This window comes from Spermophilus citellus (assembly GCF_964194105.1).
Source record: "Spermophilus citellus genome assembly, chromosome: 3".
NCBI lineage: Eukaryota > Metazoa > Chordata > Mammalia > Rodentia > Sciuridae > Spermophilus > Spermophilus citellus.
In genome coordinates, this window is record NC_138184.1 from 212,443,037 (window position 1) to 212,457,454 (window position 14,418).

At 42.9% G+C, this 14,418-nt stretch overlaps 1 protein-coding gene across 1 annotated transcript; it reads left to right on the top strand.

The window, feature by feature from the left end:
* Positions 1-424: 424 nt before the first annotated feature.
* AKR1B10 (aldo-keto reductase family 1 member B10) lies at positions 425-12,125 on the top strand. The gene is made up of 10 exons (XM_081286408.1): positions 425-576; positions 1,895-2,062; positions 3,272-3,388; positions 4,529-4,606; positions 7,657-7,779; positions 8,019-8,125; positions 8,543-8,624; positions 9,285-9,368; positions 10,191-10,273; positions 11,682-12,125. The coding sequence occupies exons 1-10, from the start codon at positions 511-513 to the stop codon at positions 11,722-11,724; spliced, it is 951 nt and encodes a 316-aa protein (XP_081142534.1). The 5' UTR covers positions 425-510; the 3' UTR covers positions 11,725-12,125.
* Positions 12,126-14,418: the final 2,293 nt, after the last annotated feature.

Here is a 14,418-nt window from a genome sequence, read left to right on the forward strand (position 1 = left end):
TTTGCAATCAGTTTTACTATAAGAACTTTTTTTCTTTTGCCAGGCATCCTGGCACTCTCCTGTAATCCCAGCCACTCTGGAGGCTGAGAATCGCAAGTTCAAAGCCAGTCTCAGCAATTTAGGGAGTCCCTAAGCAATTAAGGGAGATCCTGTCTCAAATGAAAAGGACTGGGGATGTGGCTCAGTGGTTAAGCACCTCTGGGTTCAATCCCTAGTACCAATATAAATAAATAAAATAATAAATAAAAATAATTCTTTTTTTCCTCAGTTCTGGAAGTTGAACCCAAGACTACATGCAAACCCAGGCACGCACTCTGCATCTGAGGTTTGTCCCCAGCACCAGCAATTAATTTTACAAAAGAACTTCCTGTTCTAGTGTCTGCCCTTGGCTCTGGCTCCTCCCCTTGGGCCAGGGCCAGCCTCCCTAACCAGGATTTAAAGCGACTGTGAGCCTTATTACCGGGACGCCAGACATCTATTTGCTCTCTCAAAGCCATTTCTGCACCAACCATGGCGACCTTCGTGGAGCTCAGCACCAAAGCCAAGATGCCCATTTTGGGTCTGGGCACCTGGAAGGTAAATATGCAAATTTTAGGAGGCCTGCTTCCCTCCAGGGTTGTCTGAATACTTTTCTCTGTAGTCAGTTGGGGCAGGGGCTTAAAGAGGTGAAATTCAGCCCTAGAGCTGAATTTCTCTGGGCTGATGGAGGCTGGAAAGTTAGACTGGCTTTTCTTGGCAGGGTGAGTGCTTCACTAGCAAGTATCAAGTTTCCAGCACAAGTTGGACTTTCTAAAAAAAGAAAGAGGGGAAGAAAGAGAAACAAAAAGTACAGGGCAGCTACTCTCAGCAGTCTTTTTCTTCTAAAACACTGCTTAGTTCTGGGACATGCAGAGAGGGGCTCAGCATTTCTTGGCCTTGGGTTTGGTGATGGCTGAGTGATTGAGAGGATCCAGAGCTCTAATAAGGAGGACTCAGGGTGTAGTACAGTGGTAGAGCACCCTGAGTTCAATACCCAGTAACTTAACAAAACAACTCTGACCCAACTCAGGCTACAGAATCAATATTTGCTTTACTGAGATCCCCAGTGGTTGTCATGCTCATTAAACTCTGAGAAGTACTGGGATCACAGACAGCCTCGGTCATCACAGAGTCAGGAGCGAAGGTCCCACTCTGGCTGTGTTATTGTCAGCAAGCAAAATGCCAAAGGCACCTCCCGTGCCTCAGGAAGCAGATTCACTGGCCTCTCTTGGAATATTAACTCTTGCCCCCTTTTTTTTTTTTTTTTAACCATTTCCCTCAATGCTGACATCACCCTAGCTAGTTTCCAAGATCCATCTTTGGAACCTTTCTCTCCTCATGGCTCATCTTGCTGAGTCATTCCTCTGTGTCTCTCTCTTTTCTCTCTTTTTTTCTTTCTTTTCTTTTATTTTTTTTTATACTCAGGTCGTTCTACCACTGGTCTATATCCCCAGCCATTTTGACTTTTTATTTTGAGATAAGGTCTTGCTAAGTAAGTTGCTGAGGTTAGCCTTGAACTTGTGCTCTTCCTGCCTCTGCCTCCCGGGTCACCTCCTGGCTCACTGGGATTACAGGTGTGCGCCATCACACCTGACCTCCTGAGTTACTTCAGGTCTAGTTTTCAGCCTGGCTTTGAGAACACTGAAGTGGAAGCTATCCATATTTTCCAGCAACTGGAGATACTTCAGGAGTTACCTGAATTACAGAGGAATTGGCTTTTAGGTAGGATAGGGCTCCAGGTCACAATCATAAAATTAATTAATTTGTTTTTCTTTTGAAAAGTTTTCCAAAGTGAGTTTTATTCCCTGTTTTCCCCTGGCAAATGGGACCTAGATTTGGAGGAAAAGTATCTGATGGCCTTTTCTGTGCCTTTTAGTCTCCCCCAAACAAAGTCAAAGAAGCCGTGAAGGTGGCCATTGATGCAGGCTATCGCCACATAGACTGTGCCTACGTGTATCAGAATGAGAATGAGGTGGGAGAAGCCATCCAAGAGAAGATCCAAGAGAAGGTGGTGAAGCGGGAGGACCTCTTTATTGTGAGCAAGGTAAGTATGGCCCATTTGGTGGGAGGACTGGACTTCAAGGCAGGCAGAAGTATGTGGATGTGGTCAGTGCCAAGAACCCTCCCAGCCTTTCCTCTATGTCCATGTTAACCCCAGCTCTCTTCATGTGGGCCTTTAGTACGTCCCTCAATACAACATCCACACGAGTACTGACATGTGAAAGATACTGCCATAGTCCCACCCACCTGAGTGGGGCTGGCTCCAGTGCCCTGTCTTCCCTGTTTTCTATCAATGGGATCCCTCTGCCCAGTGACAATCAGAGGCTAAGGGTGCAAACAGTGATGGATCCTGATGCCAGACCTTCAGCACTGTGGTCTCAATGGATGTTGCACTGAGGTTCTTAGGGGGTTTTGGAAAATGGTGGGAGCATTTTTTATTATCATTTAGAGATTTCTTTTTATTTCAATCCAGTAAAAACTATGTTATAAAGTGTATAACAAAGAAAGAAAGGGATAATTGTTACATGAAGGAGTTGAAACCTGCTGGATCCATATTAGAAGCAATTCGCTAAAAAATCTGTAGTTCCAGGTCCTTGGAAAATGCTTCTGGTAGGATAAATAGATTAGCTGTAGGCAGGGCCCCATCTGAAAAAATTCCTTATCAAATCATCAGTTGGGGTCTGAAAGACTTGAAGATGCGGGTATATAGAATAAGGGAACATGTGCTTGAAATGTAAAAGCTAATCACAATTCCTACCCTCAGCTGAGAGCCAAGGAAGGGAATAACACAACTACAAAAATATTTAATTAGTGGCCAAATATTTTAACCAATGTCAGAAACAGATAGAATGTTGAGAGTGTGAAAAAATAAATTGGCCTGATATCACAGTGTATAGGCCTGAAATTCCAGAGACTTAGGAGGCTGAAGCAGAAGGATCACAAATTCAAGGCCAGTCTCATCAGTTTAGCCAGATCCTGTCTCAAAATAAAGTATAAAAAGGGCTGGAATGTAGCTCAGTGGTACAGCATCCCTGGGTTCAATCCCCACTACCAAAAATAAATAAATTGCGCTCATCTCAGGAAATACAGACTTGGCTGAGGACTTTGGGTGCTGGGTCACTATCTTAACCACCTTAGTTATAAATGACCTGTTCTCAGGATGGATCATGCAAATCACAAAGCAGGGAGAGTGAGTGTGGGACAGCCTCTCTCTCTCTCCCCAGTCCTAAGGCCTTGCTGTCTCCCCCTGCAGTTGTGGTGCACCTTCTTTGAGAGGAAGCTTGTGAAGGAAGCCTGTCGGAAGACCCTCAAGGATCTGAAACTGGACTATCTGGATGTCTATCTTATTCATTGGCCCCAGGGATTTCAGGTTTGAACTACTCCTGAGCAGATAGATGCCAGAAAATAACTGTGCCAGGATGGAGGTATCCAGTGGACAGGAGTTCTTGTGCAGAGTAGGAAGGTGCTGGTCTGGAAGAGAGGCCTAGATGACACGTGGCCACTGAGGTAGGCATGTGCTTAAGTTTTCTTGCAGTTGCATCTGAGAGAGACGGTGATTTATGGCAAACCAAATAAGCTGCAACTGCCATGTGGCCTTTGGTCTTGATTGTGTGCCTCGAGTTTCCTCCCAGGAGAACTCTTGGGATACTCTTGCATAACATTATCTCAGTGCTCAACACTCCTGTTAATCAAAGCACACCCTGGGAGTGGCATCTTGGAGAAAAGCCCAAGTGTGGTGATACTGAAGGGTAGCCATTTCTCACTAAATAAATAGACTCTGCTTCTGCCCTGCTCCTGGAGGTGAGAGGGACATGAATTCCCAGCCTCTTCCCTCATGGTCAGCTAGGTGATGTGGTATGCCGTCCAGGCTCCTAGAGGCTGTGAGGACAGAAGTGAGTTAACATCTTCTCTAGGAAAACCATACTTGAGATCCAACCCTTGTATATTGACCTTGAAATTAATGTTTACCTCCAAGTTTATCTGGGGTCTGATAATATAAAGTTAATGTCCATGGTGATAATGATGGCTTCTAGAATATTCTAATGATGGATTGTAAAATCAATCCAGTAGTTTATAAAAATGTAAGAGTTTCCATGCCACAATAGATTGATATGGAGATTTTATTGAAACTCACTATCTACAAGTGTGTTCTCCAGAGCTTGATAAAAATAGTGTGCAGATGTGGGTATAAAAATGGGAATCAGAGCCAGGCACAGTGGTGCATGCCTGTGATCCTACTGGCTCAAGAAGCTGAGGTGGGAAGATCCTGAGTTCAAAGTCAGTCTCCACAAAAATGAGATGCTGAGCAACTCCGTAAGACCCTGTCTCTAAATAAAATACAAAATAGGGCTGGGGATATGGCTCAGTGATTGAGGGCCCCTGAGTACTCCAGTACCCTGCCCACCCCACCCACACCAAAAAAAGTAGAAATCAGGATCTGGAAACCTTGTTCAACAGGACCACATATCCAGATGCATATTACAATAAGCTTTTTATTCTCCTTTTACAGGCTGGGAAGGACTTATTCCCCAAAGATGATAAAGGCAACAACCTCATCAGTAAAGAAACATTCTTGGATGCCTGGGAGGTACGTTCCAGTTTCTTCTAAGTGTGTTGGGAGAAAAAAATTTTCCATCGGTCATGGATGAGACTCCACGAAGGAGCCCTGCTGCGTTGTGTCTAACTCCACCACTGTTATCCTCCAGTTTTTCTCACTCCTTCCTTATCACCTTTGGACTCAGAGTCCATCTGACATGATTTACATTTTCAAGGCTAAAACTGTGCTCTCAAATGAGATTATAGATATAATGTACCCTAATTTGGGGGATACACGTGCTATTCCAAAGCCATGGGAGGAAATTTTAAAAAGGCATTTTGACTTGAGTTTGTAGGTGTTAGCTGAGTAACCTTGGATCAGTTATTTAACTCCTGAAATATTCAGTTTCTTATTTTTTAGAAATACTATAGATAGGTGGGTGCAGTGGCATACTGCAGTAATCCCAGCAATTTAGGAGGCTAAGGCAGGATGATGGCAAGTTCAAGGCTAGCCTCAGAAAATTAGCAAGACCCTAAGCAATTTAGAGAGACCCTGTTGCAAAATAAAAAATAAAACAGAGCTTGGGATGTGGATCAGTGGTCAAGTGCCCCTGGGTTCAATTCCCAGTACCAATAAATAAATAAATAAATTCTTTAATTAAATAAAATAAAAAGGACTGGGGATGTAGCTCAGTGGTAAAGCACCCCTGGTTTAATCTCTCTCTCTGTGTGTACACACTGATATATGTCCTCAAGATATGGTAAAGATTAAGGTAGCCAACATGCTAAGAACTTTAATCATGGTCAATTTAATCATCTAACCATAAGAGGGAGTGTTACTAGGGACAGTTACTTTTCCCACTTACAAATTATATGATTGAGATCTAGAAAAGTTGTTAACTTGTCCGGTCATGGAGCAATTGTGTGGAAGAGCTGGGGTTGACTCAGGACTCGAGTCTGTCCAAGAAGTTCAACTGCATTGGTCTTTAGCAGAGTGCTTGGCAAAAAGTGAACACATATCATTCAAACATAAGGAAAAAGGAGTGCCCCGCTTTCTAGATCCAATATGACATCATTCACATAATTTGTGTCTAAAATTAAATTAAGGCATGAAAGGTTTTCTGAAGTTTTTTTTTTTTTGAAATGATCATGTGTTCTTGCAAATGCCAGCAGAGAACAAAGTGAATGAACAAGTCATAAATGAATAGTGACAAAAGGTTTCAGGGATCATATTGTTCTATCATCTGAGTGGGACACATTTCCTGAGTTTGTGTTGTTTTTTTACCACTTAAAATAGGTTAAAACTGTCCTAGCCTGGAATTGATATGATAAATTAAATGCAAAGTTTTTATTTTATTTTGAGACAGAGTCTCACTAAGTTTGTTCAGAAATGTTTACCCATGAGCACAGCTTTCTTGCTTTGAACCTCAGCAACCAGCAATAAGAAAATTTAGATAGCAAAAATGATGTGATATCAGGAAAAGGATAATGAAGCAGGAAAACAATCACTTTATAATGACAAGGTTGGCAATCCTGGAAATACACTTGAAAGGAATTATCTTTGGCAAGCAAATCATTAAATTTGCCTGCTAACAGCAGAAAGCTTGTTACTTGGAAGTATGGGAAGAAACTATCTGAATTTCTATGGGTGGGTTTTAAAGACTGTCCTCAACCTCTCTGAGTTGTACATGAAAAGAAAAAGAAAAAAAAAACCCAAAACTATTGGTTGTTGCCACCTGTAGTATTGCCATTGGATTTTCTCAGCAGGGATATGCCATTTATAGTTCAGTTCTGCAAGTCAAAATGATAAAAGAAGCAATGCTTTATATAATTAAGAGCCATACCAAATTATTGAAAATCTCATATCGCAAGGCTGGACATGCCTGTTAATAATGTGACTCAGGAGATTGAGGAAGGAGGATTGCAAATTGGAAGCCAGCCTTAGCAATTTAGTGAGGCCATAAGCAACTTAGTGAGACTCTGTCTCAAAATAAAATAAAGAGGGCTGGGGATGTTGCTCAGTGATTAAGTACTCCTGAGCTTTACCCAGTACCAAAAAACATATAATAATATCTAAGAAGCGTAAGACTATATATAGAAGTAAATCAAATACTTTGGGGAAAATCTTAGGAATATGTCAATTTGTCATAATATCCAAACCTTCTTCTATAATTAAATATAAATCTATGTACCAAGTTGAAGAATACCATGAATGTACAAGCTGTGAGCTGGAACCCAGGGGCACTTTACTACTTAGCTACTTCCCTAGTCCCTCCCTCCCTCCCTCCCTCCCTCCCTCCCTCCCTTCCTTCCTTCCTTCCTTCCTTCCTTCCTTCCTTCCTTCCTTTCTTCCTTCCTTCATTTATTTATGGTACTGGGGATTCAACCCAGGGTTGTTTAACCACTGAGCCACATCACCGGCCCTTTTCTGCATTTTATTTAGAGACAGGGTCTTGCTAAGTTGCCTAGGGCCTTGCTAAGTTTCTAAGGCTGGCTTTGAATTTGGGATCCTCCTATGTCAGCTTCCTGAGCTGCTGGGATTACAGGTATGCGCCACCATGCCCAGACCTTTTAATTTTTTATTTTTAGACAGGGTCTTGCTAAGTTGCTCAGGATCCTGCTAAATTGCTGAGGCTGGCCTTGAACCTGCAAACCTCCTGCCTCAGCTTCTGGAGTCATTGGGATTATAAGTGTTGTATTTTCCTTTAATGACCTTTCAAGGCATTATCCAACCACATAAATACTTGTTTGACATAGTCACTAAAATATACTTATTAAGCCTGAAACTTTAAGAATAGATACTATTTTCTCTTTGCTAATGACAAAATTGTGGCCATAAAAAGAAATTTGAATTCTAGTTAACTTAGAAAAATATCAACATATTTATTTTCTTGCCACGAGACACATTCTGTTTGAGGAAGTTTTCAGGTTTAATGATATAATGAACAATATAGTGGTTTATGTGAATGGGCTCAAAATGAAAATTTTGGCAAGACTCACAAAATAGCCTGAGATTTCAGCATTCGTTTTTGCATTAAATTGAGTGCATTAATTTGATAGGTCAACTTTGTCATATATATTCACTATTCCTTTTCATTGCAGGTCATGGAGGAGCTGGTGGATGAAGGGTTGGTGAAAGCTCTTGGTGTTTCCAACTTCAACCACTTCCAGATTGAAAAGATCTTGAATAAGCCTGGACTCAAATATAAACCAGTGACTAACCAGGTAAATTCTATTCCATGAAAGGGTCCTGCCCTATTACTTCTTAACATTAGAGGCAAGTCCAATGCTATATACTGAGTCTAGTCTCAGGGATCAGTGGTAATGATGCTTTCAGGGTGGTGGGAGACAGATCTCAGGGTCTGGTTTAGTAAGTCTGTCAATATATTGTGTGTAGAACTTTCTGTGAACCATTCAAAATGCAAGCAAACTTTCCTAGTGACGGAGATTGTTCATACTTGCAGGTCGAGTGCCACCCATACCTCACCCAGGAGAAACTGATCCAATATTGCCATTCTAAGGGCATCACTGTCACAGCCTACAGCCCTCTGGGCTCTCCAGATAGACCTTGGTGAGGCTTCCGGGTGGTGGGCCTTTGTCTTAGTACTCTTAAAAATATTACTTTATAACTGGTTGAGTTTGGTATGAATCTGTAAGTCACCAGAAAGAAAAATGTGTCTAAGGCAATGTGCTTAACCCCTCCAAATGGAATTATGGTGGGAAAGAATGGGAGTTTAAAAAGAAAGTGCAATACTTCTGACCCTCTGAGAATACTCCAGTGCTAGACCAGCCTTGGTGAAATGCTGAGGCTCCAGAGCCCGTGGATGGACTGGCTCATGGGAAAGACACAGAGCTTCTGGGTTTCTCCTGTTGGTGTCCCAAATGGAGAAGGCTCTGATGCCCAGCCTCGAGATTGACATTGGAGTGATGTGCTTATGCATTTGGTAACCATGGTGATTATTCATAACAGCTAACTTTCTGCCTCTAGGGCTAAACCAGAAGACCCTTCACTATTGGAGGACCCTAAGATCAAGGAGATTGCTGCAAGGCACAAAAAATCCCCGGCCCAGGTACAATGTGGGGAAAAGATTTATTTTGGCTCAGGGTTTCAATATTTCAGTCTGTGGTCATTTGGCCTCATCACTTTGGGCCTTGGTGAGCCATGTATGGGCCATGTGTGGTGGAGCAAAGGTGCTTACATCATAGGTGCGGGGGGAATGAGAGAGAGGGAGAGAAAGAGAGAGACCCACCCTTCAAACAAAGGCCAGTGATCTACCTCTTCCAACCAGGTTCACAGCTCTCTGAAGTTTCCACCACCTCCAAATAGTGCCACACTTGGGGACCAAGACTTCAATGAGCCTTTGGGGGTATTCCAGGTCCAAACTCTAACACAAGTGTGGCCTCTGTCTATTGGCTTCCTACCAAGTTGTCTAGCTGAACCACAGAGAATGGTTTTGGGTTCATATGCCATCTGTACCACATCTCAGCCTTATGACCTCCAAGGACACCTTCATTTCTAAACAAGGAAAACCGTAGGGTTTTCCCATAGCCTGCTAGTTAGGGAGGGAAGGGGAGAACTGGCCAGTGTCTCTAATAGTTAAGCACTTGGTCCAACATTCACTGTTGTAGCTAAAGCCTCAGAGAGCTACAGAGATATTTTATTTTTCCTTTTTCTGGGAGAGGGGGGTCCTTGTGGACAAATAGAAATATGAAGTCCTCTTTCTTCACAGGTTCTGATCCGGTTCCATATCCAGAGGAATGTGGTGGTGATCCCCAAGTCTGTGACCCCAGAACGTATTCTCGAGAACTTTCAGGTGAGATCCTGTCTGATCACCTGGTATTCCCCTGTGGAGGAGGTGGCAAGGGAGACTCTCGCTCCAGGTTTTTCATCTCATCCCTGTGTATTAGTGGCTCCTGCCATCTTCTCCACTCTTAGGTCAGGAATCTGGCCTCAGAGCTTAGAGAAATGATCACAGGATGTGCTAGGGCAGTGACAGGAGAAGCCCTGTCAGATCTGAGCCCACTGAGCAGGTTCCTAGTTGCCCTTGAGCAGTCAGGTCATGGGCCACCTGAGAGACCACCTAGCAGCAGATGAGAGATGGACTGTACTTGAAGAACTATCCTTCTAGAAGAACCTATGTGAACACGATGCTGTATAAACTGAGGTTTAATACCTACAAGTCTGCTATCCCTCCTTTGGGCACACTATACCCTATAAATATTGCAGAGTCTGGTGTGGGAGGGAGGGGAGAAATGGGGGTGGGGCAGAAAGAGAGATTGGGGATCTAAGCCAAGGACACTTTATCACTGAGCTATATCCCCAGCCTCCCTCACTTTTTAAAGAGGGGGGTCTTGCTAAATTGCCCAGGCTGACCTTAAACTTGGTTTCCTCCTGTCTCAGTCTCCCAAGTAGCTAGAATTATGGCACATACCACCACATCTAGCTAAATACTACAGTCTTTGTGTGGGGCCCAATTTAGAGAAAAATTTATATCCACTTGACATACAAAGGACATCTGGACTCCTGTGGCCAGTTTGTGCTACAAATATGAGCTTACTCCCTGCTAAAATAACTGGAGATCTCAAATCCCAGGAATTGTCTTGCCAAGGATGTTTTGGAATTCTTTCCTTTCCAGGTCTTTGACTTCAAATTGAGTGATGAGGAGATGGCGACCTTACTCAGCTTCAACAGAAACTGGAGGATCTGTCTCCTGGCTGAGTAAGTGTCAATGGGTTAATAAGAAAGATCATGGGGTTTTGTTTGTTGTTGTTTGTTTTGAAGAAGTAGAGGATTAGCTGGAAAGATTGGAAGGCAGCCACATCTATATTTGTCTTTTAATACTATTTTCTTGTTGTTTTTGAGTACCCCTATTGGAGTCCTGGGGAATCATTCTGGAAAGACATATTCCTAATTGCTGCTCATTGTCTGAACTTCTGAATGTAGAGCTAGAATTTCAAAAGAAGAGGTGTCATTGCTCTGTAGGAGGCAGAAGTTTCCATTCATTCATTCACTCAGCAGTTTACTGGTCATCTACATTTTCTAGGTGTTTGGGAGATCACACTTTGTACAAAGTTCCTGCTGCCACAGTCTTAAATTCTAGTTAGGGAGAACAAAAGAAACTCAATATATATGTCAGATAGTAACAAACTGTACCAGAAAATAAAGAAGGGTAAAGGGGTATAGGAAGAGGTGGGTCCTGGGGAGGTTGGTACTTAATATTGAGTAGGTGAGGGAAGGTTTTGCTGATAAAATGACAGTTGAGCAGAAACCTGAAGAAAGTAAAAAATAAGCCATGTGGATTTTGGGAAGAAGAGCGTTTTGGGCAGTGAAAGCAGCAATTTCAAGGGCCTTGAGGTGAGAATGTGTTTGGAGCATTTGAATAGAGGGCAGTGAGGCTGGAGTGGAATGGATGACAGGAAGAGTAGGAGGGATGAGGCTGGAGAGAGGTGTCCAGGCTCAGAGCATACACAGAGGGCGTAAACCATGAGAGGGACTTTCATTTTAGCTCTGAGCTGAGAAACCATTGGAGGATTTTGAACCAAGGGCTGGCAGGATTTGACTTAACACGTTTATGATTCCATTAGACATCTAAGAGGGAATGTCAAATACAGAGTTGGACTGGAGGATTCAGGAGTAAACCTACCTGGCTTCTCCTCCCAGCCCCACCATTTACTTACCAGCTGTGTGGTAACTTCATCAAGTTGGCTTCTGTATCTACAAAATACAGAGGGTAGTAGTAATTACAGCAAACATCTATGGAATGTTGGCTCAGAATGTACCGGGGATCCTAAGTCCTTTACCTGTGTTGTTAAGTCAAGCATCAATTCCACTGTTATTCCCAACTCTCAGTGTTGTGAGAATGAATTGACAGCACTTGTAAGGGGCAGGCCTGGTGGAAGCCATTGAATTATGATTTCATTCTGGTGCCCTGGTCACTACTTACTTGCCTGCCTGCTTTTCTTAAATACCTCTTCCACTGATTTGAAGGAAGGTCAAGGTATGATCTCCCTGCTTATGTCTCACAGAGTCTTGGGGGAAGGTGGCTGAGGGAGCATCAGAGAAGACTGGATTGGTAGACCACAGTTGCTGCTTTTGTGGAACATATTCTCTCTGCTTGTTTCTGCAGCCAGGCTAATTTGCCGGACTACCCCTACAATGCCGATTACTGAAGCTGAATCTCCTGATGAGACACCTGGTGGATTCTTTCTCTTCACTGAAGTGGAATTTGCTCTCCCTGAGGCCCATTTTAACTAAATTTATATGAAATTATATTGTGCTTGATCTTGTCAGAATCTAGGCAAAATTAGAAAAAAATTATTAGTGCATTATAATTGTACATAATGGTCCATGCACGCAACATCAGTTGTTCAATTTCCTTCCCAGAACTTTCTTTCCTTCTCCTCCTCCCTCCTCCTAAGCAAGGTTTTATTTAGATCCATATGTTGAACCAAGGAAAGACTTATCACAGGGAAGTATGACTCAGATGAGCAAATGACTATTTCTTCCACTTATTTGATCTGAACAAATGTTTGTTAAACAACAGGGTCTCTGCTACAATTGAGGATGCAAAAATAAAAATAATAAAAAAAAATAATGAAAGTAATCAACGTGTACTGAAAGTTCACTGTGCACCCATACACCTTGAAGTACTTTTCCTCTCTGTGAGCTCACTGAATTCAACTTTCATCATTCTAGTTTTTCAGAAGAGGAAATGGAGGCTCAGGGAGGTCTGGGAACCTGCTCAAGGCAACCCGGGGAGTAAGTGGCTGAACCAAGTTTCCTTTTTACCCCTAGCACAGGGGATTGAACTCAGGGGGCACTCTACCAAAGAGCTATATCTCCAGCCCTTTTTGTTTTGAGACTGAGACTCACTAAGTTGCCAAGGCTGACCTCAAACTTGCATTCCTCCTGCTTCAGCTTCCTAAGTCCCCAGGATTTCAGGCATGTGCTGCGAGGCCTGGTTCTATAGTATTTTTCCTTATGTGCCGCAGTCTGGCTAGGCATAATTCAGGAGCCACTTGTCAAAAGAAACGAACTTTATTTTTAGAACACACACACCAAACCACACAGCTCCTCAGGAAAAACCTTCCGAACCCAACTGCCACCACGGCTTCCCACAAGCCTCTCCACCTCCCCCACTCCTCCTGTTCTTAAGGCCGATTGGCTGGGTCGCGTGGGCAGAGCCAAAAAAAGTCCCCCAATGAGCAGCTCCGTGGTCTGAAAGGGCGGGGAAACAGCCCAATGAGCATCACCGCAGAGGAGCCAATCAGTTGGCAGCTAGAAGTTTGCTGGCAGCTGGAAGTTTGCTGGGGCCCCTTCGGCTGTGGCTCTCAACACTTCTGAAATATTCCAGTTATATAGAATGTCCTGAAGATAACATAGTGATCATCTGACTTACTTCAAATTAAAAAAAAATTTTTTGAGACTTTGGGGACCAAACCCAGGGCCTCATGCATGCTAAGCAAGTGCTATACTACTGAATCAAGCCTCCAGCTTAAAAATGAAAAGAAAGCATAAAGAAATAAGTGGTTACTAATAAAGTTGAGGACCACTTCTCATTTCCTTGACTCCCCAGAATTAATGTCCATCCTCAGATTCCTGAGTCACCTCATCCTCTGTTGGTTCTGTGCCTACTTACTTACAGATCAACTTCCTAGTCTTACCTTCTTCCATTCTGCAGGATGGTGGGGAGAGGAGGTCAACACCTGGATTTCCAGACTTCCTAGTCAGATGGTTTCCTCTGGGATTGCTTAAATGGGGTGTACTGTTAGGAGATTAGAGGGCTGGGGGAAGGGAAAAGCCCAATGTTTTCTCTTTGAGAGGTCTCTCCATTAGAAGTCAGATTTCCTCTATTTTTCTTGTGGTCCCATGCCTGGCAGCTTCCACCATGATTCTATCTCCTACCGCATGACACAGCTTCAGAGATTAGGAAACACTGCTTCCTTCTATGTCCTCTATCCCTAGGGGCAGTGTCTTTTCCTGCTATTGCTAACTCATCCTCTCTCTCATCCCAGTTCTTCCCTCACTTGTGCAGACAATTTGAATTAATATCCAATGTTCAAAAATCAGTATTGGACTGGGGTGTAGGTCAGTGATAGAGTGCTTGCCTAGCATGTGTGAGGCCCTGGTTTCATCCCTAGTACTATTAAAAAAAAATTAAAATCAGTGCAGTTCCTGTCCTGGCTGGACCCTTAACTGATGCATTTTTTCATCCACATTTTTACACATTATTATTTATGCACACAACCCCACAAATAATTCATGAGATTATTTGGAGGTATATAAAGATGTATGAACATTATATATATGAAGCAATTTAAAACCAGAGTCCAGTGATAGTTCTATTTGTTGTTGTTGTTTTTGGTACTGGAGATTGTACCCAGGAGCACTTTACCACTAAGCTACATCCCCAGTTTGTCTGTTTTTCTTAGGAGACGGGATCTCACTAAGTTGCTGAGGGTCTCATTAAGTTGCTAAGGCTGGCCTTGAACTTATGATCCTCTTGCCTCGGTCTCTTGAGTTGCTGGGATTACAGGTGTGTGCCATTGTGCCCAGCTTTATGCACATTTTAAAAATTAGAACTTGATTTTTGAATTTATTATCCAAGTAGCTAACATAATATTTCTTGATATTATCTGAAACGTAATTAGGTCCCACTTTTCTCAGTAGTCTACTTGTTTCTGTATTCCTTTTGGCTCCCTGGACTCAAGTGTTGTATTCAATGTGAAGTGTGTTTAGTTGTGTCTACAGTGTTGGCAGCTTCCCCATCACCATGACCTTGCATCTGCGCTCCTTGTACTTTGGCATGGAATTTGTGCTCCATGCAGTTTAGTCACACAATTGACATTTGTTGCCCCCATGAA